Source organism: Anolis sagrei, chromosome 2 (assembly GCF_037176765.1).
Source record: "Anolis sagrei isolate rAnoSag1 chromosome 2, rAnoSag1.mat, whole genome shotgun sequence".
NCBI lineage: Eukaryota > Metazoa > Chordata > Lepidosauria > Squamata > Dactyloidae > Anolis > Anolis sagrei.
Window position 1 is genome coordinate 168,331,274 of NC_090022.1, and position 27,784 is coordinate 168,359,057.

At 42.8% G+C, this 27,784-nt stretch overlaps 1 protein-coding gene across 1 annotated transcript in view; it reads left to right on the plus strand.

Moving 5' to 3' along the window:
• The window catches only part of LOC132767969 (ovostatin-like), an 85,235-nt gene extending 61,702 nt beyond the window's left edge, over positions 1-23,533 (plus strand). The window contains exons 26-36 of the mRNA XM_067464075.1: positions 690-846; positions 3,468-3,554; positions 6,975-7,140; positions 10,657-10,877; positions 12,632-12,847; positions 16,488-16,612; positions 17,787-17,877; positions 18,699-18,767; positions 20,949-21,051; positions 21,303-21,378; positions 23,402-23,533. Coding sequence (XP_067320176.1) covers positions 690-846; positions 3,468-3,554; positions 6,975-7,140; positions 10,657-10,877; positions 12,632-12,847; positions 16,488-16,612; positions 17,787-17,877; positions 18,699-18,767; positions 20,949-21,051; positions 21,303-21,355 — 1,288 coding nt within the window. The 3' untranslated portion in view covers positions 21,356-21,378; positions 23,402-23,533. The remainder of the gene's footprint in view (positions 1-689; positions 847-3,467; positions 3,555-6,974; positions 7,141-10,656; positions 10,878-12,631; positions 12,848-16,487; positions 16,613-17,786; positions 17,878-18,698; positions 18,768-20,948; positions 21,052-21,302; positions 21,379-23,401) is intronic.
• The last annotated feature ends 4,251 nt before the right edge of the window (positions 23,534-27,784 follow it).

A 27,784-nucleotide genomic window follows, 5' to 3' on the forward strand; every position in this document is an offset into this window, starting at 1 on the left:
TGGATGAAGTAGACATTCTTCAATAAGAAATTATATGTGAGACAGGCATCTGAGCTTCGATGCTAAGTAGCATTAGCCCTAGATAGTACTTGGATGGGAGACCACCCACAAATATCAAGTGCTGTAGGCTGTATTTTGAGGAAAACCATTTCTGAGTATTCCTTGCATAAGAAAACCCTATAAAAGTCACAGTATGTTGGGTTTTTTTCAGTTCCTTTTTCTGAAATTTAGTCTCCATCCCCAGATGAGCTGGGGTTAGGGGAATAGGACTCCATGAAAATGAGAAAGCATGAATAAAGAAATGGCTATGTTTTTATCTAAGCAATTACACCTCTAGATATTTTTAGGTCTTCCAGCATGACTCCTTGGTTGATGTCCATTGGAAGCTGACCACAGAATCACACTGGAAGACATTTCTAGACAGATGTTCTCTCTAGAAATCTCTAGGTCCTGCAGCATGACTGGAGAAAACTGACCATAGATCTACACTTGAGGATCTAGACATTCCCAGAGACAACATTTCAATCAAATCCACGAATAATCAACTCTGCGAAAATCAAACCGCAGATGTGAGGGATCACTGCACAAATCAAATCAGATTGGACAGTTGCTTGCGAATACTCATGTTTTGTAACTCCTTCTTTCCTTTCCTTTTTTCCTTATTTATTTATTTATTTATTTATTGCTAGGCTCACAGCTTTTGTGTACAAGTGTTTTGCAAGAGCTTCACGTCGCATTTTTATAGATGGAAATGTCCAAACCCAAACCTTAATCTGGCTGTCTAGCAAGCAAAGATCCGATGGATGTTTCCAAGATGTGGGGAAGCTCTTCAACAATGCTCTAAAGGTGCAACATTTATCTTCTCAGATACATTCTGTCCCTCTTGTGGCAATGCCTTGTAAATTATTGTGCTTCTTCTCTTCTCAGTGCTCTGATTTCTGTTACTACTATGCAACTATGGTACAATATCTTTATCCATGGGATATACATCCCTTGACAAAACGAAAAGGAAATCATAGATAATAATGATCTATTGAAGCCCTGTGGCTTCCTCTCATGTATAAATATGTGAGAGGAAGCCACAGGGAGGAGGGAGCAAGCTTGTTTTCTGCTTCCTTGGAGACTAGGACGCGGAACAATGGCTTCAAACTACAAGAAAGGAGATTCCATCTGAACATGAGGAAGAACTTCCTGACTGTGAGAGCCGTTCAGCAGTGGAACTCTCTGCCCCGGAGTGTGGTGGAGGCTCCTTCTTTGGAAGCTTTTAAACAGAGGCTGGATGGCCATCTGTCAAGGGTGATTTGAATGCAATATTCCTGCTTCTTGGCAGGGGGTTGGACTGGATGGCCCATGAGGTCTCTTCCAACTCTATGATTCTATTATTCTATGATCCCTTTTGAAATGAACAACTTCCATGGGAAGTCGGTATGGAAATGGACTATGGACAAGCTTGATAAAGTCTCTAACCACAGAATTAGGCTTAGATAAAGCCACCAGGCTGTTATTTTTAAACAGATTTTAATTGAATTGGTTTAATGTTTTTAATTGTATATAATTATTGGATTTTTACCATGTATTTTATTATGTGCACATGGAGGCATCGAATTGTTGCCGGCTGGAAGCTGCCCTGAGCTCTCCCCCCCCCCCCCGCCCCCCGGGAAGGGCGGGGTACAAATATCTGAAATAAATAAATGAAATAAATAATAGAGTCATTCTGGAGGACTCAAAGAAATCACTGAGAGAGACACTCTCTGGAATTTGTCATTCTGACTCTAGTAACCTCTGACAGAGACATAGGATTCCATGTATATCACCCAGTATCAATTGGAACCTTGAACTCAGATCGTGTTTGTCTCCCTTTCACTTATTGCTATTTGTCCTACTTTCCTCAGATGGCAGTCCTCTCATGGCTCTGTAGTTACCGTCAACATTAAAAATTAATTTCCAAAAATAATCTGATCAGAAGACTACTACAGGCATCTGTTATTGCCATTGGGTTTTTTATTGGGTCACACTAGGTTGTCTTCTTCTGGTTAATCTCCCTAGCAATCCCATACAGTAGGTTTGCTGAGAAGCAGTGGTGCCCATAGTCATAGTCACTAAGCAGAGATTTGAATCTAAGGCCCCTTCTGCACTGCCATATAAAATCCAAATTATTTGCTTGGAACTGGGTTATTTGGCAGTGTAGACTCATATAATCCAGTTCAAAGCAGAGAATATGGATTATCTTCTTTGATAATCTGGATTATATGGCAGTGTAGAAGGGGCCTCTGTCTCCATGTTCAAACCCAGCACTTTATCATCGTAACACTAGAATATGATATAAAGTTTAAAACATAGCAGGATAAAAATATGAGCAATCAATATTCCTAATTTGAATAAATAGACTGCAGTTCAGAGCAATTTGCACAGTGTGCAAATTAGATGCCAAGGTTTAAGGAACTGAATATGGCAAACCTATGTTTGACTCACTCACCTGAACATAAATCATGAAGCTATTTTGAGGATAGGTAAAGGCAGGCATGTAGCCGGGGGGGGGGGGGGGGGGGCTTTGGGGGCTTCACACCCCACCCCCCCCCCCGAAATTCTGATGGTGGTCTGCGAGAAGGCCTTACTGGTACATTATTAAAACTGTTGTGTTTATTCATATCATGATCTGATCACCATGCTCAATATATCCCATATGCATTGGGGGTATTGGGATAACGATACAAAAGGTTTGCTAGGCTAGACCCTCTTTCACTCAGATTCACCCCCCCCCCCGAACCAAACTCAGCCCCCCCCCCCCCCCCCGAAACAAAATCCTGGCTACGGGCCTGGGTAAAGGTAAAGGTTTCCCCTTGATATTAAGTCTAGTCATGTCCGACTCTGTGGGACATTTCTAAGACAAGAACCAGCATTGTCCGTAGACACCTCTAAGGTCATGTGGCTGGCATGCAGCATGGAGCACCAGTTACCTTCCTGCTGGAGTGGTACCTATTGATCTACTCACATTTGCATGTTTCGAACTGCTAGGTTGGCAGAACTGCTAGGTTGCCCCCGCTCCCCAGATTCAAGCCATTGACCTCTCGGTCAGCAAGATCAGCAGCTTAGTAGTTTAACCTGCTGTGCCACCGGAGGCTCAATTTTGAGGATAATATGGGTTACCTCTATGTCTGCTACCTATAGTCCTCCAGATAAATGCTGAAATACACATGCATACTTTATTTGTCCTGCATTGAATGTTTGCTGTTTGTATGTTGTACTCCACCCTCAGTCCCCTTCAGGGTGAGAAGGGTGGAATATAAATGCTTTAAATAAATAATAAATAAATGTAGTGTAATACATATTTGATAGTTAAAACACTGTTAAAGGAGTCATCCTCACACCATTTCAGCATCGATAAAATCTGTCCTACTACAAGTTTACATTTTCTTCGTATCCAAAACTTTTCTTCTGTTTTTTCTCTGCATGTTTTGTGTTTCCAGGGAGGAGTCGACAGCAATCTTGAAATGTCAGCCTACGTCACCTCAGCTCTGCTCGAATCTGATTACCCACCTCGGTATTCGTTTTCTGCTGTTATTTAGGTTTCAGTTTAGGATGCTTCATGATAAAACCCTGCCTGGATTATTGACTTTGAAGAAATAGCATGAAGATTATTGGCTTGTGGGGTGCATGTTCCCCTCCACTTCTACCAACTGCTGCTGATTTGCTACCATATTTTATTTTAAAGCAAAAAAAGATCAGCAAAAAAGGAGAGGACCCTGCAGTTTTCTTCAAACAGGGGTTTTTAATGCAGGCTTGTTCTGATGTAGCCTGCATGTGCCATATATCTTCAGGGCCATTTTGGGTGGGTGGGGGGAATACAAACTGAGCTGAGTGATCCCATGAGACAGAGTGACACCAAAGTGACACTGTGCATCAGGCATGTAGCGGGGGGGGGGGGGGGGGGGGGGGGGGGGGAGGGGGGGGGGGGGGCTTGAGAGGCTTCATCCCCCCCCCCCGAAATTCTCATGGTGGTTCGCGAAAAGGCCTTACTGGTGCATTATTTAAACTGTTATGTTTGTCCATATCATGATCTGATCACCATACTCAATATATCCCATATGCATGGGGGTATTGGGGTAACGATACAAAAGGTTTGCTAGGGTAGACCCTCTTTCACTCAGACTCAGCCCCGCCCCCCCGAAACAAACTCAGCCCCCCCCCCCCCCCCCCCCCGAATCGAAATCCTGGCTATGGGCCTGCTGTACATAGTGTTTCAGCAGATATTCATTATGTTTTATTTTTTAAATTCCCTGCAGTTAGATTTATTTATCATGTCAGGAGCAACCAAACAATTGTATTACATTTTTAACAAACAAACAAACAAACAAACAAAACACAAGCTTGGTGTGCTGTCGCATGCTGGGCCTGTACATAAAACTGTAGACAGAACATAAATTCTGTGTGCCCAACAGGACGCCGGGGCTGCCTCAGATTAAAGGCCTTTGGATTTCCTTAAACAGAGTCTTTAGATTGCTTAAAGGTTCAACAAAGTTCTTTATTAATGAAAACAAACAGGTATTTCAAGGCTTTCTTAACAATCTATGGGCTCTTTCAATGTTGTCCACAGGGAACAGGCACTATCTTCATGACTGGTATTTTAACTAATGGGGAAATCCTTAACTTCTAATCTGGGCAGTCTTTCTTTGCCTCTGTTGGCATGGAGCCCCTACACCCAGTACCAACTGCGTCTGGCTTCCGCGAGTGACCCTTACCAAGCAGAGCTTTGTAGACTTCCAGGGAAAAAGGAGTTCAGGTTTCGGTGATGGCTGACTGAAATCCCTCAGCAAAGGAGCTGTAAGGCTGAATGATCCTCGGCCAAGCCGTAGAAGACGAAGCTGTCTACAGGAGCTCTTGGTATTATGTCCTGCATGGAAAGCTGCTCTGTGTGGACTGAACCAAAAAGGCTCCTATTCCCTCCAAAAACCCAAAAGGGGGCAGGACCAGGGAACCTAACTATAATTGACAGGTGGCTTGCCCTATGATTGCAGCCAAAAGAAACCACCTATCTGCAGAATCCCTGAAACTTAGGACTATAACAAACATTAACAGCAAAGCAAACAGAATTGGAGCTCCTGGTGCAGTTGTACCTGCACACTTGGTATTCTATTAAATGTCCTTTGACCAGTAGCTGGCCACTTGGCATGCCTCTGGTGTTGCTATAAGAAAGTCCTCCATTGTGCATGTGGCAGGGCTCAGGTTGCATTGCAGCAGGTGGTCAGTGGTTTGCTCTTCTCCACACTCGCATGTTGTGGATTCCACTTTGTGGCCCCATTTCTTGAGGTTGGCTCTGCATCTTGTGGTGCCAGAGTGCAGTCTGTTCAGTGCCTTCCAAGTCACCCAGTTCTCTGTGTGCTCAGGGGGGAGTCTCTCATTTGGTATCAGTCATTGATTGAGGTTCTGGGTTTGAGCCTGCCACTTTTGGACTCTCGCTTGCTGAGGTGTTCCAGCGAGTGTCTCTGTAGATCTTAGAAAACTATTTCTTGATTTAAGTCGTGGACGTGCTGGCTGATACCCAAACAAGGGATGAGCTGGAGATGTCACTGCTTTGGTCCTTTCACTATTGGCTGCTACTTCCCGGTGGATGTCAGGTGGTACCGGCTAAACAGTGTAATTTCTCCAGTGGTGCAGGGCGCAGACACCCCGTGATAATGCGGCATGTCAATGAGAGCCAGATCCACTGTTTTAGCATGGTGAGATGTGTTCCACACTGGGCATGCATACTCAGCAGCAGATGTCTTCACTGTGTCTGGTTGTGATCCCCAGGTTGTGCCGGTCAACTTTCGTATGATATTGTTTCGACACCCACTTTTTGCTTGATATTCAGGCAGTGCTTCTTGTAGGTCAGAGCATGTTGGTTAGATATAAATGCAAAACATTTTTGTAAGCCCATATGCTTAACTTTTTGAACCTTTTAATATGCATGTAGTCTAGTCAGAGCTGTCATTATTATCCAATTACAATGACACTTAGAATCACCTATTTTTGTCTGCCGTTGCTATTGTTTTCATTGCTTCTGCTTTTATAGTTTTTGATTTTGTGACATATTCTAGAATTTTAGTTATAATATGTGGTATGGCGTGGTATGGAAGGAGGACACCAATCCTAATGATATCATTGCCCTCTACCATGGATTCTAATTTGAAAGCATTGCCTTTTTAAAGCAAAAATATCCATATTAGATACCGCCATGGAGCCCCCGGTGGCGCAGTGGGTTAAACCCCTGTGCCAGCAGGACTGAAGACCAACAGGTCGCAGGTTCAAATCCGGGGAGAGGCGGATGAGCTCCCTCTATCAGCTCCAGCTCTTCATGCGGGGACATGAGAGAAGCCTCCCACAAGGATGATAAAAACATCAAATCATCCAGGTGTCCCCTGGGCAATGTCCTTGCAGACGGCCAATTCTCTCACACCAGAAGCGACTTGCTCCTGACACGACAAAAAAAAAAAACAACCCGCCATGCCCTCCACCAATATAACCAGGATATGTGCAGCCAACCAATATCTGATATAGAAAAGATGGCTATTTTATTAATGACGAGAGCACACAAGCTGAGAGAGGTTGCAGCGGTTTGCTTTTTGCTGAGCCTACGGGGGAAGGCCATGATTCCCCTTTCTCCTCTTCCTCGGCTCAGGTAACTGAGTGCACTTGGCACTTCGAACTCAGTTTACAGCAGTGGAAGTAAGCTGAGAACAAAGTGGGGAAATGCTAGGGGAGAGAGAATCTGGGATATCTGAAACACCTGAAAGATAGGGATGATAGAACATTAATTGGGATTGTTACAGAGTCTATGCCTCGGTTACAGAGTCTATGCCTCTTAGTCTAGATCCCCTGTGCCTGTGAGAAATAGAACTTGGTCAGGAGATGCTGAAGTATGGCTGCAGTGCTTTGGAGTAATGCCGTTTCAATTTGTTGAACCTTTCTGCCTCTTCCTCTTCTCCTTTTCTCAGAATCCAGTGGTCCGAAATGCTTTGTATTGCTTGGAGACTGGATTAGAACAAGGAGGTCTCACTGTCTATGCACAAGCCATTTTGGCATATGTTTTTGGCCTTGCCGGTAATAAGCCCAATCTGGATGTCCTATTGGACAAACTGAATAAATCAGCTACAAGAGTAGGTGAGTTACAAGTTTCACAACTTTCGCCATTGTCTTTTGTTTGTTTCTTTAATTTCTCTCTGACCTCCCTCTGTGCAATTTCTCTTTTACTATTATAGAGATAAACTGTGCATCTGTAAACCTCTAACTCAGAATAGAGATGCAAGGTAGAGTATTGGTTTGCGTGTTGGGCTAGGATTCAAATTCTTGCTCAGACGCAGAAGCCCTTTGGATTACCTTGGGCACATCACATGGAGCCCCAGTGGCGCAGTGGGTTAAACCCCTGTGCCAGCAGGACTGAAGACCGACAGGTCACAGGTTTGAATCCGGGGAGAGGCGGATGAGCTCCCTCTGTCAGCTCCAGCTCCTCATGCGGGGACATGAGAGAAGCCTCCCACAAGGATGATAAAAACATCAAAAAATCATCTGGGCGTCCTCTGGGCAACGTCCCTTGCAGACGGCCAATTCTCTCATACCAGAAGTGACTTGCAGTTTCTCGTCGCTCCTGACACGATAAAAAAAAATCACATGAGATCAGCTTAAGACAGAGGGTCCACAACGTTTTAAACAGAGGGCCAAGTCACAGTCCCTCAAACTGCTGGAGGGCCGGATTATAATTTGAAAAAAACATGAATGAATTCCTATGCATACCACATATCTTATTTGTAGTGCAAAAATCACTTAAAAACAATACAATAATTAAAATGAAGAACAATTTAACAAATATAAACTTATTAGTATCTCAATGAGAAGTGTGGGCCTGCTTTTGGCTCATGAGATTGTTGTCGTTGTTTTTGTGTGCTTTCAAGTCGTTTCAGACTTAGGTTGACCCTGAGCGAGGGCCAGGTAAATGACCTTGGAGGGCCGCATCCGGCCCCCGGGCCTTAGTTTGAGGACCCCTGGCTTAAGAGAATTACAATATCAAATCCCTACAAAACAAGTCTTAGCATTTCATTGTATAGAAGTTGGAAACACTGGCATTTCTTTCTGCATCTCATAGAATTCCCAAGCCAGAAAACTTGATAAAAAGATTGATATAGATTGGAGTCAATATGAAAGCACATAGCAACACACAATAATGTATTGTTAAAGGCTTTCACTGCTGGAATCACTGAGTTGTTGTGTGGTTTCCAGGCTGTATGGCTGTGTTCTAGCAGCATTTTCTCCTGACACTTTGCCTGCAGTTGAGGCTGGTATCTTCAGAAAAAACTAGACAAAAATATATGTGGAGTTTGTTTCCAAACTGCATCAAATCCATTTGAAATTTTTTTACAGGAATAATTAAAATGTGTTAAGGCTATGCATTCTTTGCTATAAAATGCAATTTCCCAAGCCCAGTACCAAAGTGATTTGATACATTTTGAAAACTTTGATCTATACATAATATACTATCCCTAGGCAACAATGTGCTGTCAACTCATGTTTCATTCTTTTTGAATTTTGTGCATTTTGGAAGCAAACTCCACATATAGAGTTCCTTGTTCTTTCCCTACTTGCCACTTTTCCACTTGTAGGTAAGTGTAGGAATAAACACTTCTGAAATAGAGAGATAATAACTTGGGATGAGTTGGAGAGAGAAAATAATTGAGTCTCCTTTGTGGAGAGAAAAAATAATTGAGTCTCCTTTGTGGAGAGAAAAAACAGGGCATAAATAATAATAATAACAATAATATAAACCAAGTGTGCATTTATGCAAACATTATCCCTTTGTAAGTTCAAATGCCCCCACTTCCAAAGCATCTTTCCATGAAATAAAGAAAACTTGCAGAACTGTTTCTTACTTGCTTTTACATAATAGGTGATGCTAACCAACGTCTGCGATAGGAGTTCTTCTCTCTTCCCATTTTACTGTATTCCATATTGTCCAAAACACTGTTCCAGACAGTTTTCCAACTCTCTTGGGCATATGATCAGGGGACATGTGGACTGTAAGGAGAAGAGGGATTACGTTCCTCTCATCCCTCCTTCATCTTGCTGATGGAACTGCTTCCAACAGCAGAATGATACCCAAATATCCTGACCAATAGGTAGTTGAGCCCTTATTTAAAACTCTAACAGACTCCACCTGTTAGATTCAGGTAGATATCTTCCAGTTACATTAAATTGGCATCCTTATTACTTGGTAAAGTGCCAAAATAAACTAGGCAGTGCATGTCACACACTGGATCTGATCTTCAGTGCAGGAATTCAAGTGACTCTAACTTCTATTATTGAGGTTCCATGGTCGGACCACTGTGCCCTGGGAGTCTGGTTAGAGCATGCTTACTCACCCGGCATAAGCGCCGAACCGGTTTGGGTTCGCCCAAGGAGACTTATGGAACCTGATAGGTTCCTGAATGCTCTGAGGGTTCTGGAGCCTGTCAGCGACTTGATCGAATTGCAAGTGGATTTATGGAACAACAATTTATCCAATGCACTAGACGCCCTCTCCGACCCCGCAAGAAGAGATTGCCTTGGTTTACCGAGGAAGTGGGAGAAGAGATGGCTAGAGGACATGTGGCGTGAACTCTGTGACGAAGCAGCGAAATCAGCTTATAAGCTATTCAAAGAGTCTTATGAGTATGCTACCACCAAAGCCAAAAAAGTTTACTATGCTTCCTTGATAGCGTCTGCCAGCTCACGCCCGGCCAAATTGTTTAAGGTTATTAGATCCTTGACAACTGTCCCTACCGTCCCAAATAGTAATGATCAGGCCCCTTCAGCTGAGGCTTTTCAGAGCTATTTTTCAGACAAGATCTCGTTGCTCCGCTGGGACCTTCCCGCCACAATTGATACAGTGAGTGAGCTTGAGACTCTGTGGCCACTCACTGGGGCCACCCTCAACCAGTTTATCCTGCTGGACGCAGAGGCTGTTGACGGGATAATGACTGCAGTTCAATCAACCACTAGTTCTCTCGACCCGTGTCCCTCTTGGCTGGGTAAATCTTGCTTAGAGGGACTACGTGGTCCCTTGTTGAACATAATAAATGGCTCCCTTGAGCAAGGAGTTTTTCCAGAGGCTCTGAAAGAGGCCATGGTATCTCCACTGCTAAAGAAACTGGATCTACTCGGTTCCCTTCAGCTACTGCCCGGTTCGAATCTTCCATTTCTGGGAAAGGTGATTGAGAGGGCGGTAGTGGAGCAACTGCAGCAGTTCCTACATGACACAGCCGGATTAGACCCCTTCCAGTCTGGCTTCGGTAAGGGGCATGGGACAGAGGCTGTGTTGGTCTCCATTACAGAATTTTTTCTTTGATTTTAAATTTAATGTGTACATATGTATATTGCAAACCGCTCCGAGCCTTCAGGGAGTGGCGGTATATAAAATTGATTAACAAATTAAAAAAATGTTAATTTTTAAAAAGAAAGTTATTTGTACAGTATCTCAGTTTCAACAATGGTTAGAATGAATGCAAACACTAAGAGATAATCAGGTTTTCAATTATTATTCTTCCTAGAGAAGGAAGTGAGGTAGATGATTTCCACAGGGTACTTGAAAGAATTGGTTTGAACTTTTTCCTCTTAGCTGTTTTCTTAGCACCTCTTTGCAATTATCAGGTGGTTCATTATACTGGGAACGGAATGATAAACCACCAACAGAAAGGTCTCCCTCCTTCTACTCCCGTGCCTCATCCGCAGAAGTTGAGACGGCTGCCTATGCGGTCTTGGCAGTGCTCAGTGGGGCCAACCCAACCTCAGCACAAATTACAACAGCATCACAAATTGTGAACTGGATTACCAAGCAACAGAATCCTTACGGAGGTTACTCATCCACCCAGGTAAAGTAATTCCCGTTGAACCCCCCCCCCCCTGCACCAATCACCAATCATCAATACACTGATGTTTTGGTTTATAGCAATAGAAAGCAACTGAGGGTTCATACAGATTGTGCTGAAGAAATGGTGTCTTTTAGACTTTATTTCATGGACATGGCAAACTAGCATAGTAATTATATGCATTGCTTGGCCTTCTGTGTCCCCATGATGAAGCTGTCAATAGCCCTTGATCATGCTACATCCCAGGACTTACCTTGTGCTGTGAGTCCAGATGTGAGTGGCAGCCTCTGATGCACTCCCTTCATTGTAATCCCCTCCCAGCACTTCATAATTGCAAATAGCACAGCAGGAAGGTCAATTTACACCAACCTGAAAGCTGGGTGAAATTGCCCATCTTCATGCTGTAAGTTGGCTCTATGCCACATGGTTGGAAAAATGCGGTATAATGGCTAATGTGTAGTAATATCCTTCATGTTCCATCCAGATCTAAACTTATTTTAGTTTCTGTAATAGTCCACAAACACCTTAGCAGACCACTATTCAGTTCCCATGAAACAAGGCAACATGGCCAATCAGCATGCAGTGCCTTCCCATTCAGCTCTCCTTTTTCAAAGTATTTATTTTTATTGATTTTATTTACTATATTTATACCCTGTCCTTCTCATCCTGGGACACAAAGTGGCTTGCAAACTATGGCAAAAAATCAATGCTGGCAAAAAAATCAATACACACAACAATAAACATACCATATCAAATTATAAAACAGATAAAACATATAAACAGTTAAAACGTATGCCTATAATAAAACATTGTGGCACCACAATTCAAGAGAGATATTGAGAAGCTGGAATGTGTCCAGAGGAGAGCGACTAAAATGATAACGGGTCTGGAGAACAAGCCCTATGAGGAGCAGCTTAAGGAGCTGGGCATGTTTAGCCTGAAGAAGAGAAGGCTGAGAGGAGATATGATAGCCATGTATAAATATGTGAGAGGAAGCCCCAGGGAGGAGGGAGCAAGCTTGTTTTCTGCTTCCCTGGAGACTAGGACGCGGAACAATGGCTTCAAACTACAAGAAAGGAGATTCCACCTGAACACAAGGAAGAACTTCCTGACTGTGAGAGCCGTTCAGCAGTGAAACTCTCTGCCCCGGAGTGTGGTGGAGGCTCCTTCTTTGGAAGCTTTTAAACAGAGGCTGGATGGCCATCTGTCAGGGGTGATTTGAATACAATATTCCTGCTTCTTGGCAGGGGGTTGGACTGGATGGCCCATGAAGTCTCTTCCAACTCTTTGATTCTATGATTCTATGAAATGTAAGAGTGTTCTGAAAATGTTAACGTGTAAGGAATTCTGTCCTGCCTTCTGCTCCTCAGGCAACAAAGGGGGAGAAAAAACAGGGTACAATGTCCCTTGTGATTTGGGAGGGCTAAGCATAGAATAAAAGGTTGCTACTGATACTGAGAATTGCTACCTATGATACCAGAAATATAAAACCTGGGGTCTAAAGTAATAAATACAGCAGAAAGCTGTAGTATTTACTCTGTGTGTTTACCACTGAATCAAAGTGTGACTAAGGAATGGTGTGGGGTTTTTTTTTTTTTTAGTACACTTCTGATTATAAATAAATAGTAATCAAGAGCAGGGACTTTAACTTGGCTAAAATGACTCTTGCCTGCCTTAGAAGAATAGTTTTAATGACTTTCATATTGTTTTCCAAAAAATCCCCAAGTGGGCCTTTTGTTATCATTTTCCTCTTTCAGGACACAGTGATTGCTATTCAAGCTCTGGGTCGGTTTTCCCAACTTACCTTCTCTAAGGATGGTCAGAACACTGTCAAGATCCATTCCAACAAGCCTTTTGAGAAAGTATTTGAGGTGGACAGTACCAATCGCCTTTTGCTGCAGCAAACCTCTCTACCTGATGTTCCAGGGGAATATGCAGTGGCCGTGAGTGGCAACGGATGTGTCTTTGTCCAGGTAAAAATTGACACATCTCCAGAAAGGCAGGACCTGGTTGAGTAAGGGGCTTCTGCAACCATTTTTGCTATGGGAAATGCATGACAGTAGTCCTAATTCTGCAGCATTCAATTCTTACTTGTTATGGAATTTATCCTTCACTCCGGTGGGAGAAACCTCTATTTCCCTTGAAACAAAAAAAAAAAATCAGAATTGTGATGGACATGAAGGAAACTCAAGCCACATCCACACAGTACCTTAATCAAAAGAGCTTTCATTTCAAATGGAAGGTGGCTAGCAACGTCACTGGAAAACTCACGATTATTCGCTACAAAGGAGGGAAAACGCAGGATAAAAAGGTCCCCTTTTATCACACGTCTGGCTGAAAGATGCAGTTCTTTGAATGTCTGTCTGACCCTGCATTCCAGGAAACACATGTTTTCCTTCCCTCTCCCCTGTGGAGACTGCTCCAGCTGATGTCCGTCCCTTTTTTTTATTATTAAAAAAAAACCCAGAATAGCTGATTGAGCTATAAAACGGATGCACAGATGATTGAAAAGAAGCATGAAGACAGAGCTAATAGAACTCTCTGAAATTCTTTACTTAACACTGTAAAGTCACAGTCTGGTTTCAAGCCTGGTCACGGTACTGAGACGGCTTTGGTCGCCTTGGTGGTTGACCTCCGCAGGGAGCTGGGTAGGGGGAATGTGACCCTCCTGGTTCTCTTGAATATCTCAGCGGCTTTCGGTACCATCGACCATGGTATCCTTCTGGGATGACTATCGGGATGGGTCTTGGAGGCACGGCTCTGTCGTGGCTCCGGTCCTTCCTGGAGGGTCGCTCCCAGATGGTGAAGCTGGGAGACACTTGTTCAGACCTCTGGCCTTTGACCTGTGGGGTCCCGCAAGGTTCTATTCTGTCTCCCATGCTTTTCAACATCTACATGGAACCGCTGGGAGAGGTCATCTGGAGTTTTGGAGTTGGGTGCTATATGCAGATGACACGCAACTCTCCTACTCTTTTCCACCTAACTCCAAGGAAGCCTCTCAGGTGCTGGACGAGTGCCTGGCCGCTGTTGCTGTCTGGATGAGGAGGAACAAGCTGAAGATCAATCCAGACAAGACAGAGGGCTTCCTGGTCGATCGTAAGCCAGATCGGGGTATAGAGTGGCAACCTGTGCTGGACGGGGTTGCACTCCCCCTGAAATCTCAGGTCCGCAGTCTGGGTGTCCTCCTGGATTCCTCACTAATGTTTGAAGCTCATGCGTTGGCGGTAGCCGGGAGGGCTTTCGCACAATTAAGACTCGTGTGCCAGCTGCGACTGTACCTCGTAAAGTCGGATCTGGCCAGGGTGGTCCATGCCTTAGTCACCTCTAGATTGGATTACTGTAATGCACTCTATGTGGGGCTGCCCTTGAAAATGGCCTGGAAATTTCAATTGGTACAACGGGCAGCAGCCAAGTTACTAACTGATGCTTCTCAGAGAGCGGTCAACCCTCCTCTTTAAGGAGCTCCATTTTCCGGTCCCAATTCAAGGTGCAGGTTCTTACCTACAAAGCCCTGAACGGTTTGGGACCCGCCTACCTGCATGACCGCATTTCTGTGTACGAACCCACATGATCTCTTCGATTATCTGGAGAGGCCCTTCTCACGCTCCCACCTCCTTCGCAGGCGCGATTCGTGGGGACGAGGGAGAGGGCCGACTCTGGAACTCACTCCCCAGGGACATTAGACATGCCCCAACCTTGGCAGTCTTTAGAAGGAACCTGAAAACGTGGTTGTTCCAGTGTGCCTTCCCAGAATAAGGAGAACTCTCAGCAATATGCCCTCATAATGCACTTTAATACTGACTTAGGATTGACTGCGTTCCCTCATTTCTCTCCGAAAAATCCTATCCCAGTTATATTTTACCTTGTTCACATCAGCATATTTTCAATTTTAATCTATTACATTTGGCCTGGCCATTTTTTAAATGTTTATATGTCACTATTGATTGTTTATTATTTTTGTTCATGTGATTTATATGATTAGTATTTTATTGATTGTTTTATTGATGTTTTGTTGATGTACTTTGGGCTTGGCCTCATGTAAGCCGCACTGAGTCCCTTGGGGAGATGGTAATGGGGTACAAATAAAGTTTATTATTTTATTAAACACTGTAAACAGAGATAAAAATAAATAACTAGGGGAAGGGAGAGATGCAGCTAATTTTTTTAAAAAAAATCCCTCTGTTATGCGCTGACCTGTATATTTGCACATGCAAATATGCTTGTATTCATTCTATTAGGATATGCACATATACACATATATGGATTAGCGCATAATCGTATACTTTTTTAAAAAAGCTCCTGCAGATATCTCTTGTTTGCTCTCTTTTTTATCCCGAAACACAGAAGGGAGGCTAGTGAGGATGGAAGAAATCCTAGGACTGGCAGGTCAGTGTGGGGGACCTACTCTGACGTCCCAGGTTATTTTATTTTTTTGTCCATCTTGGTGCTGTCTGGAAGCGCCTTCAGACGTCAAAGTAAAAAAAACAAACAAACCAGGAAGTATTCTCCAAGGGTGATAAATTACTGTAGAAGAAAATGTAGTTTTTTGTATTCTCATAACTTAGGTATCATTCCTTTCTCACTATTTAGCTTTTGATGGTGCCTGGATGTTTTTGATGTTTTACCATCCGTATGGGAGGCTTCTCTTATGTCGCCGCATGGGGAGCTGGAGTTGACAGAGGGAGCTCATCCACGCTCTCCCTGGATTCGCACCTCTGACCTGTCGGTCTTCAGTCCTGCTGGCACAAGGGTTTAACCCACTGCGCCATCAGGGGCTCCTTTGCAAACATGAGACTGGATCTCTGCAGGCAAACAGCAACTGGAAGTTGTTTTTTCAGCAAAGGCTGAGCTTTTGCCCTGTCATACAGTATTTCCAGTACAAAGCCCCCACTCTGAAGGTGCTTTACAATAAGCTAACATGGTTGGACTTACAAGTGTTTTTCAGTGAGTACCCAAGGTTGTTACATCACCACAGTGTACACAACTGCATTTAGTCATGGCCATTAATGCTATCCAAGAGTACAGGAAAGTTTAAAAGTCTTAATCAAATAATGGAATATAATGGGAAGGTTCATCGCACCAGCATTCTGAGCTTTGGCTCAACTTTGCGTCAAAGGTGATCAGCCATCACCTATGGTGAGCATGCATCTTTCTTTTATCTCTGTGGCATCTTTGCTTAAAGAGGTTTCACCTACCTCCTCAGAATTACACAACTCTGCAAAATGGGTTAAGTCAGCATGTTACATTGTAGAATCAATGCAGTTTGACATCACAATAACTGTCATGGCTCAGTGCTATGGAGCCATGGTAGTTGTAGTTTGGTGAAGTACCATCACTCTTTTGTAGAAGAGGCCTTATAAAATTACAACTCCCATTATTCCACAGCATTGAGACATGGCAGTTACAGTGGTGTCGAACTACATTAATTCTACAATGGAGATGCACCCTTAGATAACAGTGGGACATATTTGCACCCCAGGGGGAAAAGCCAGCTCCTAAATTATCTTTAAAATTTCTTTTTAAAAATCTTTTCACACCCCTTTGAAGATGTCATTTTAAAAACTCATCTTAGAAACTATATGGACTCATCTTATTTTCCACCCTTTTTTCCAGACAACTCTGAGATACAACATCATCCTCCCGCAGAAGTCTTCTGGGTTTTCCATCTCTGTGCAGACTGCAAATGCCTCTTGTTCAGACAACGTCCAGAAAAAGTTTTCTATTAGCATCACAGCCAGGTATCTCAGATACTCAGGCACAAAATAAATGTGTATACATGGCCCAAATAGATCTGCAAATTAATAATGGAAAGACAATCTTTTGGTCCCTGTAAGAGTGCAAGGACTGATGCGGTTTGGGGAATAAGGAGTAACCTTTACCAGACACCCCTGGCATCAGCAGATATTTTGTTACCAGAAAACACCATAGTCGAGCAGTCCTGTATGCTATGCCCCTGATCCTTGGAGTAGTATCTAAATGCATGTTTATGACTACACAAACCTGCTATGAAATTATAGTGTGCCATCAGTCCATACAAATGGAATAAGGTATATGAAAGTCATATATCAACCAGAAGAGGATTTTGTTGTGAAAGTAAAATAATTTTCCAAAAGCAAGTTCCAAAGAGCCTTCAGCTGTGGAAGCAGAATAATCATGTGGCTGGATACTTTCTTTTGTGTTTTTCCAGTTACAGATACACCTCCATTAACAAAATAGATGTGTTCCTGGGCATTCTTTGATTGAAATTTTGGTATCAGAGGTAGAAATAGCATATGAAGGATAGGGTCCTACATCACATACACACTTCAACATTTTTAGCAATGCTTTTCCTTCTTTTTGGATATTTATGCATGCTCACTAAGGGATGCTAGAGGCTGCTGCTGTTTACCTTGCCTGTTGTAGATCAATATCTACAGCTAAGTAGGATCAACTAGAATACAAACTCATTCTTTCTCAACTCCTATTTTATTGCATTATTCACTGAAGATTTGTTGCAGCAACCTGAGATCTATAGTGTATGTTTCTCCATCCCTTCTTCACCATTCTCCCAATGTGGGAAAAGCCCATCTAGACACAGGATGAGGAGGAAGCAGTTTACACTGTATAACAAGTCATTGCTAAAAGGAATTTCTGTGTCAAATTTCTGTGTTGCTAATAGATGTATGTCTGTATTGTGTGTTTCTAGGTTCACAGTTTTAAATAAGTACCTCAAAGCAATTTAGTCACTGCATTTGTTTTATTTGTAGAGTCCAGATGCTCTCTAGGGGGCAACATGTAACTGCAATCTAGTATAGTTGCGGCTGAGACAATATCAGTTCTGTCCAGGAAACGATGTATTTGGTGTGCCAAGCAAAAGCTACTCACAATAGTTTTTGGGTAGGAATCCATGCTTATTACGTACTTCTTTTTTAGTTACACCGGAAAGCGCAATACCTCCAACATGGCCATCATTGATGTAAAGATGCTCACAGGATGTGTACCTGACCAATCTTCTCTACAAAAGGTAAAGAATAGCCCATGGTGACATGAAAAAGGCCAAGTTCAGTGCAAAATCCAAAGTTGTAAGCAGGACCAATTGGAAATGTAGACTTTCTACTTCTTAGTAGGAGCAGTGCATTGTATAGAAGTGGGAAACATTGGCATTTCCTTCTGCATCCCCTAGAATCCCCAAGCCAACATTTCCCAAGCCAACATAGTCAAGCTGACTTTAGGATTTTGGAAGCTGTGGATCCAACACAGTATTTTTTCCAAAAATTGGTATGGTTTTACAATTTTCTGTAGCATGATATTGGCTACTTCTGCAGTTACTGTAAGATCTGAGGTCAATCACTGATGATTCCATTTAATTGGTTTAATTGGATAGGGCTGATGGAGATAACAGCCTGAAGTCTGTGGGAGCTATTTCACTTTAAAATAAGCAACAGTGAGAGGAAATCTGGGAGGTTTGGTGGTAGAAACTTTAAGAAAAAAACTCTTTTTAAATAATATTTTTCCTTGTTGCTTGTTACACTATATAACCTGATTTTTGTCCCTGGATTATAAATGTCATTTCCTAATTAGTTCTATCATAAAAACATGGGAAACGTTTATTAAACTGCACAAACTTTGTTTTTTTTGGGACAAAGAAAGCAAATAGAAAATATACAGTCAAAAAAAACCCTCCAGCTCTCTGAATAGTGATTCCGATTGTCTTAGGTAAATCTTGCTGCATGGAGTCTATAAAGTATTATTCTCACTAGGCTTTGGCAAGCTACTGATGTCATGCCCTTTATGACTTATCTTATAGTGGTAACTGACAGATGTCTTTTGCTTCCTTGTTCATAGCTTCGTGATGACAGGGTTGTGATGAAGGTGGAAACTAAAGAAAACCATGTTATCTGCTACCTGGATGAAGTATGTACGACTCATATCTGCCCCTCATTTTGTGGAGTATATGCTCATGTATAAGACTAGAATGTTAGTCAAAAATCGACCCAAAAACCTGCACCAGCTTATCCACAGGTCAATATAAGTATCATGCCTCAACTCTTATTTAAAAAGGAGGAAATTTACTTCTTTGCTGACGTCTACCTTGCAAAATCTTGAGCATTACCTTACTGGCATGAGAAATAAGGGCTACTGTACGAAAGCTTGAGCATTCTTTCGCATTTCCCTTTTTTTTGGTATGGGGCTATAAGTGGATTTTTTTCCAATCTGATGGCCATTCTTGTGTTTTCCATATTTGTGGTATATGGCATGCATCACCTTGACAGTATCATCTTTTAAGATTTTAAACAATTCAGCTGGTATCCCATTGTCTCCTGCTGCCTTGTTGTTAGTAATGCTTCTTAAGGCCCATTCAACCTCACTCCTCAGGATGTCTGGTTCTAATTCACTCACCACACTGTCAAAACTATCCTTGATATTATTATCCTTCCTATACAGATCTTCTGTATAGTCTCACCACCTTCTCTTGATCTCTTCAGCTTCTGTTAGGTCCCTGCCATCTTTGTTTTTTATCATGCCCATTTTTGCCTGAAATTCACCTCCAATGTTTCTAATTTTCTGGAAGATGTCTCTTGACTTTCCTATTCTGTTGTCTTCGTCCACTTCCATGCATTGCTTATTTAAAAACAGTTCCTTATCTCTTCTGGCTAACCTCTGGAATTGTGCATTTAACTGTTCATATCTCCCCCTATCCTTTGGCTTTACTTCTTTCTTGGGCTACTTCCAGTGTCTCAGCAGACCACCATTTTGCCTTCTTGGTTTTCTTTTTCTTTGAGACGTACTTTGTTGCCACCTCCTGAACAATGTCGCAGACTTCTGTCCATAGTTCTTCTGGGACTCTATTCACTAAATCTTTAAATCTATTCTTCACATCCACTGCATATTCACTAGGAATGTTAGTGAGAACATATCTAACTGGTCTTTGTGTTTTCCTGATCTCTTTAATCTGATTCTAAATTGTGCAATAAGAAATTCGTGATCTGAACTACAGTCAGCCCCAGGTCTTGTTTTCACCGACTGGATGGATGTCTGCCACCTTTGACTGCAAAGGATGTAGTCAATCTGATTTCGATGCTGACCATCTGATGAAGTCCATGTATAAAGCCATCTTTTAGGCTGTTGGAATAGAGTGTATAATGCACATTGAGTTTTCCTGGCAAAATTCAATCAGCCTGCACCCTGCTTCATTTTGTTCACCCAGACTATGTTTGCTTGTGATCCCCATTGTCATTCGAATACCCACCTTTGCATTCCAGTCTCCTATAATGAAAATAATGTCTCTTTTTGGTGCATTATCCAGTAGATGCTGCAGGTCCTCATAGAACTGATCTACTTCTGCTTCTTCAGCACCTGTGGTTGGGGCACATATTTGGATCACTGTGATGTTAAATGGCTTACCTTGAACTCGAATTTAGATCATTCTCTCAGCTTTAGCGACTTTATTATTAATTATGATGCCTACTCCATTTCTTTGATGTTCCTCTTGTCATCTGTTGTGAAGTGTTGTGAAGTGATGTGTTGTGAAGTGGCCCATTCCATCTTTAGTACTGACATCTCACCAGTAACAACATCCAGTTTGCCCTGGCTCATAGATCGTACATTCCAGGTTCCTATGGTGTGTTGATCATCGCATTCGTTGTTCACCTCCAGCACTGTCAGCCACTGGCCTTGCTTTCGGCTTTGAGCTACCTGCTTCATCACAACTGGGGCTAGTTGAACTTATCCTCTACTCCTCCCCAGTAGCCTTTTGACCATCTTCCACCTGGGATTCCCATCTTCCAATGGCATACCAACATATCTCTGATTGTACTGATCCATTTAGTTTTCATGGCAAGAGTACTGGGGTGGGTTGTCATTACAGAGAGGTCAGTTTGGTCTGGCCTCTCTGTCATGACCTTCCCATTTTGGGTGTCCCTTCACGGTTTCATTCATGGTGTCATTGAGGTGCTCAAGCTCCAGTGCCGTAATCATACAATAATCCATAATTTTTTACCCCCAAACCTGTCCTCATGAGGTCAACTTATATACAAATATATACAGTAACCAAAGAGAAGACTGACCACTCCTTATTTGTACTCTTATTTCTAGCTTTCCTACAAGGCAACAAGTTTCAGTTTCATGATTGTGCAAGATCTTTCTGTTTCAAATCTCAAGCCGGCTTCAGTGCGTGTTTATGACTATTATGAAACAGGTAGGTTTTGGAGGTGAGGTATGCAATAGGACTTTAGCAGGCCAGATTAAGACCATGTTGGAGACCCCCCCCCCCCCCCCCCGCCCCCATCTGTGCTATTTGGTGAAAAAGTTTCTAACTCTCTTTATTTGGTTCCTCCTTTCCTTGTCCCGTCCCCCCCCCCCCCCATTTTTCAACATATGTTTTTGATTGATTTAAATAATTTGCCATAACATGTATGAGATGAGTGAATAATATATTATTTTCTTTAGATGAGACTGGTGTTGCTGAATATAAATTCCCTTGCAATGCAGAAGATTCTTGAGCCCTCCAGATATTTTGAGGATGGTAAGTTGGAAGGCAGAAACACCAGACTTTGGAAGTAAAAGCCCAGCTGACATTATCATGGTTGGACATTTGAGGTTAGGGAAAAAACTACATAAAATAAGTTTCTTGACATTTCAAGTTGTCAGAATTAGAATCATAGAATCATAGAGTTGGAAGAGACCTCAATGGCCATCCAGTCCAACTCCCTGCCAAGAAGCAGGAATATTGCATTCAAAGCACCCCCTGACAGATGGCCATCTAGCCTCTGTTTAAAAACCTCCAAAGAAGGAGCCTCCACACACTCTGGGGCAAAGAGTTCCACTGCTGAACGGCTCTCACAGTCAGGAAGTTCTTCCTCATGTTCAGATGGAATCTCCTTTCTTGTAGTTTGAAGCCATTGCTCCGCGTCCTAGTCTCCAGGGAAGCAGAAAACAAGCTTGCTCCCTCCTCCGTGTGACTTCCTCTCACACATTTATACATGGCTATTATATCTCCTCTCAGCCTTTTATTCAGGCTAAATATGCCCAGCTCCTTAAGCCGCTCCTCATAGGGCTTGTTCTCCAGACCCTCGATCATTTTAGTCACCCTCCTCTGGACACATTCCAGCTTATCAACATCTCTCATCAATTGTGGTGTCCAGAATTGGACACAATATTCCAGGTGTAGTCTAACCAAGGCGGAATAGAGGGGTAGCATGACTTCCCTAGATCTAGGCACTATGCTCCTATTGATGCAGGCCAAAATCCCATAGGCATTTTTTGCCGCCACATCACATTGAATTAGCTATCATATAATCTATTACAGGAGAAAGTACATTTGTATTTAATGATACTCTGGAAGCTTTTGCTTTTTTCATAAATTTTCAAAGGGTTCAAGGCACATTGTTGGTAATGGCATAACAACAACAACAACAACAACAACAACAACAGGAACAGGAACAACTTTATTTATATACCATCCTATCTCCCGAAAGGGATTCAGGGTGGTTTCCAACAAAAAATGGCAAACATTTAATGTCAGAGTACACTAACAAAGAGAAATAAACAACTCCCTCATATCCTAAAAGAAAATTTGCATTATAGCAAAATTAAAATTATAACAGATAAACAAAAATTAAATAAGAACATAACTGATCAACTACTGGATATATAACATTAACACATGACAGAAATTTAAGCAAATCTAAAATCTACCAGCTCTGTCCACCAGATTTCTGTGTGCAGCAGAAAGCAAGACTCAGGGATGGTGAGGAGGAGTTGCAGTGGTCTATTGGGATTCTGGTTGCCAGTTTGTTACTGGGCGAAATTTAAAGTGCTCGTTGTTACCTTTAAAGCCCTAAACGATTTGGGTACAGACTACCTAACACCTCCTCTTATATGAACCTGCCCGAATGCTGCAGTCTTCAGAGGGGGCCCTCCTCTCGATCCCACCCGTCTCAAACTCGGTTGGAGGGGATGAGAGAACGGGCCTTCTCTGCAGTTGCCCCATGCCTCTGAAACTATCTCCCGAAGGCAATTCGAAAGAATTCTCTGCCCTCTTTCAAAAAGCTATTAAAATCATGCCTATGCTCCCAGCTGTATGAAGAACCTAACATCTGAAGATATGGCTTGTTAAATAAGGACTGCTTTACTGAATATGGCTTTTAACTCTGGGTGTGGCTTTTCACCTTGTTTTAAATGTGGTTTGTGTAATTGTGTTTTATTGATTTTAGGATGATTTAATTTATGATTGTTTATGTTGCACATTTGCTTTGTTTATTATTTCACGTTGTTAGCTGCCCTGAGTCCCCATGGGGAGTGGGGGTGGGATACACATAAAGTTTTGATTTCTTGATGGATTTATAGATTTTTGTCATTTCTTATTACATTCACGTGACCCACTGCAGCCGACACACTAACGTGTTGCAACACACAGTTTGTAAAGCTCTGTTTTATGCCTTAAACATCTATAACTTCACCTTAGAATTATCATCTTGAATGGGTCTGATTACTTTTTACTCAGTCATTTTATTACAATATTGCTTTTATCTTTCTTGTTTCCCCAGTTAATGAAGATATCCAGGGCCTAGAATAAAGCTATGCTATGGCAAGAAGTAATACTGTCGAAGTTCAATAATTGAAAATTGGTTTGGGGCAGCTTTCTAGCTGAAGGTTTTGCAACTTTGGATAATTTGAAATAAAAGGTTTAGATTATTAAAATTATCTGCCTTGTCTTTACATTGCATTTCTTCTGGATGATAATCATCCCTTTTCACTTTCTTTCATTCCCTCATTCTGTCCGGGTTTTCCCCTTGAGGAATTCCTTAATGTCTCACAGTCCGAAATTATGTTGGCACAACTGTGGAAAAGCAGGAACATACAGCCACATTTAGTGGGAATGCAAAAAAATACAAAAGTTCCATGAAATAATTAGGAAGGAAATGGAGGACCTATTAGGGATAAATATAGAATGGAACAAGACTCAATTTTTCACCCAGAAATTGGAAAGTAAAGGGGAATATAAAGAAAGTGGGGAAATAATAAAACACATGATAGAGGCAATCAAAGCCTCAGTGACCCTAGGCTGGAAGGACCACAAGAAATGGGATATAAAAACTTGGTATAAATATCTATCCAATTACCTTCTCAAAGATTATATTAGCGAAAGGAAAATAACAAACAAAAAGTGGGCCTACATCCGTCATCACAAACTGCCCCTCTAAGTCCCAGATAAATCCCTCAGGGAAAATGCACCAGTCATATCCTACCAAACACCCTAACTGGAAGAAACAGTCCTACAACATAAAAACTGGAATACTTGAATCAAATTCTGAGTTTTTCCACCTTTTACCAGAACAAAAATGGTCTGGGATGAAGATGAACTTGCCTGTTTTAAAACGTTCCAAAAACTGGATGACTCTTTGTCAGAAGGGCTTTGATTACATGTTCTTGCCTTGGTGAAGAGTGTTGGACTGGATGGCCTTAAGTATTTTCTGTTGGTCATGGGGGTTCTGTGTGGGAAATTTGCCCCAATTCTGTCGTTTGTGGGGTTCAGAATGCTCTTTGATTGTAGGTGAACTATAAATCCCAGTAACTACAACTCCCAAATGTCAAGGTCGATTTCCCCCAAACTCCATCTGTGTTCATATTTGGGCATATGGAATATTTGTGCCAAGTTTGGTCCAGATCCATCATTGCTTCAGTCCACAGTGCTCTCTGGATGTAGGTGAACTACAACTCCAAAACCAAAGGACACTGTCCACCAAACCCTTCCAGTATTTTCTGTTGGTCATGGGAGAACTGTGTGCCAAGTTTGGCCCAATTCCATCGTTGGTGGGGTTCAGAATGCTCTTTGATTATAGGTGAAATCCCAGTAACTACAAATCCCAAATGTCAAGGTCTATTTTCCCCAAACTCCACCAGTGTTCACTTTTGGGCATATTGAGTATTTGTGCAAAGTTTGGTCCAGATCTATAACTGTTTGAGTCCATAGTGCCCACCAAACCCTTCTAGTGTTTCTGTTGGTCATGGGAGTCTTGTGTGCCATGTTTGGTTCAATTCCATAATTGGTAGAGTTCAGAATGCTCTTTGATTGTAGGTGAACTATAAATCCCAGCAACTACAACTCCCAAATGACAAAATCAATTCTTTTTTTAGTGAGACATACATTGGGTTGTTAGGTGTACCGTGTCCACATTTGGTGTCAATTCCCCCATTGGTTTTTGAGTTCTGTTAATCCCACAAATGAACATTACATTTTTATTTATATAGATTATATTATATGCTCACTCCTAGATGTTCCTGCAACCAAACTGGCTTTTTCAAATAAAATAAAATAAAACAAAACAGAAGTTTCTGGAGTACAACAACTACTTTCAAAGTAAGTACCACACAACTAAACAGGAAATAACACTTTCAAACCAGGAACAGGAAATATTTCAAATTTTGTTGCATAGTGTAATAGAGCCAGGTGAGACAAAATTTCTTCTGCGTGGTACTGTGAAATCCACACCTGTGGTATTTCCCTGCGTCCACGCAGCTGACTCGGATCTTTCTTGAAAGCTTTTCCTAATTAGGGACTCCAGCCCCGCCCATCTACTCCTAATAAAGCCAGGCAGCGGGGCTTGGAGCCTTAATTCCTTTTGTCCGCGAAAGCAGCAACAACTCGGTGTTCTCTCCTAAAACAACTATTGGTTTGACTCAAGGACTCCAGTTTGACTACTCTAACATACAGCAATTCCAACTTTTGTTCTGGGACCTTTGTTTATCCTATTTAGGCTAGTGGGAGGACAAACCCACTCCCTCCCTCTAAAAAAAAAAAAAATGCCGTGTCCTCTGGGGTGCAGGCTTTTTTGCCTTTGGCAATGGGCAGTGACTTACCTTCTTTTTCTTCTGTTCCCCTCGCTCAGAAAGCAGGAGGGAAGAAGATTTTTACCAGCCTACCACCCCTTCCAGACCCAGGAACTGGTAGAGCTTGTGGCAACAAACTGCCACTGTGGCTTTGTGCTAATAACTTTGTTTTGGGTTGCAGCCACGCCTCTCAGCTGTCTCTGTTTTTTAAGGACAGCTTGCTCTCACTGCCCGTGCTTTCTCTGCCCCATTTACCCCAGCAGGCAGTGGACGCTGCAACGATCCCTGCCATGCTTTTGCCCCCCTCAGGGGAGGGGAGGCTCAAGGCAGCCACGCCACCTGTGTGAGTGATGGCTAGCCAAGGCTTGCCTCCACGCCCATGGCATATAACGCCTTGGAGGGGCCTTTGGGTTGCAACAATTCCTGCCATGTTTTTGCCCCCCTCAGGGGAGGGGAGGCTCAAGGCAGCCACGCCACCTGTGTGAGTGATGGCTAGCCAAGGCTTTGCCTCCACGCCCATGGCATATAACGCCTTGGAGGGGCCTTTGGGTTGCAACAATTCCTGCCATGTTTTTGCCCCCCTCAGGGGAGGGGAGGCTCAAGGCAGCCACGCCACCTGTGTGAGTGATGGCTAGCCAAGGCTTTGCCTCCACGCCCATGGCATATAACGCCTTGGAGGGGCCTTCGGGTTGCAACAATTCCTGCCATGCTTTTGCCCCCCTCAGGGGAGGGGAGGCTCAAGGCAGCCATGCCACCTGTGTGAGTGATGGCTGCCAAGGCTTTGGGTCTAAGCCCATGGAATATAACTCCTTGGAGGGGCCTTCGGGCTACTATCCTCCCTCTGCGTCATGCTGCCTGGGAGCTTCAGTGACGGCTCAGAATGTAAGTACTGTGTCTTTTGGACCCCATCTCCACTTGGCCCATGCCTCAACAGGTAGGTTGCTACTCTTTTGCATAGGCAAACTGCACCCTCCTTTCCTTTTCAAGGATTTGTAGTCCCTTCTTTTGGTTTTCAGGAGTTTATTAAAACTTTTTCCTAAGCTCATTCTGGTGCTTCCTTCAGCTGCAACCAGTCAATGAGTCTGATGTAGATTCTGACTCCTATGAGTAGCAGATTTCTCCTACTCTTGAGGAGGACTTTTCCATCCCAGCTTCCTTAGGGGATGTGTTACCTAATTTTTTCTCCTTGATTGCTTAGAGGATCTGCTTTTCTCAGTTGAGCAACAGCAGAAACAAGCTCCAAGTACAGTTCTCCCAGTTCTCCCAGCACTTCCATATTCGCTTAAGCTTGGAGAAAAACAAAGGGCAACTCCTGTATCTGTGTCTGGAATTTCTAAGTTTGTAACTGCACTTTACTGCATACGTTCCTTTTCAGCAGAGTGGTTAGTTAAGCCTACTAAACTGAACTTTATTGTGGTCAAAGTTGTTTAATCCACTGTGATAAGAAGATCCACCCCACTGCTAGCCTACTTACTTGCATGATTCATTGCCATGCTTGTCTGGCAGCCTCTCAGGTAGCTCAGCACCTTCTTTGGATCTTCTTCCCCTACAACATCAACAGATCCCAAGGGCTTTCTGTCAGTAGTATCTCACCTTAGCTTCTCATCACAACGCTACGGCTAAGCACAGCACCGATACAGTACTAAGGTGTTTGCTGCTGTTGCGGCAGCCATCCACCAGCATGTGTAGATCCTCTACCCTCTCCAAAGTAGGCAGAGCAATGGCAGGATAACTGCCCATGGCAGAACATAGCCTGCTTCTAAGTTTGGCTTTTTACCACAATCTAGCCTAGATTGTGGTGGCCAGCCCCTCAGCTTAATTATCCAGGGGTGACAACAAACTAAAGGGAAAGAAGAAGATCAGGGCCAATAGTTTTTTCGCATGCATTTTCTCTTCTTTAATAGCCTCCAACCCTTCAGCTCCAGTTTTTGGAGCTCCACCTCATCATTTTTAGATGCATGGCATTAGATCTCTTCTCACTCATGGGTGTTGGAGATTACAGAGCATGTTTATGCAGTTGAATTTTTCAAACTGTCCCCAGTAGGGACTCTACGGGCCACTCCTCCTCCTGTGTTATAGCAGGAGGTAATTACTTGTTT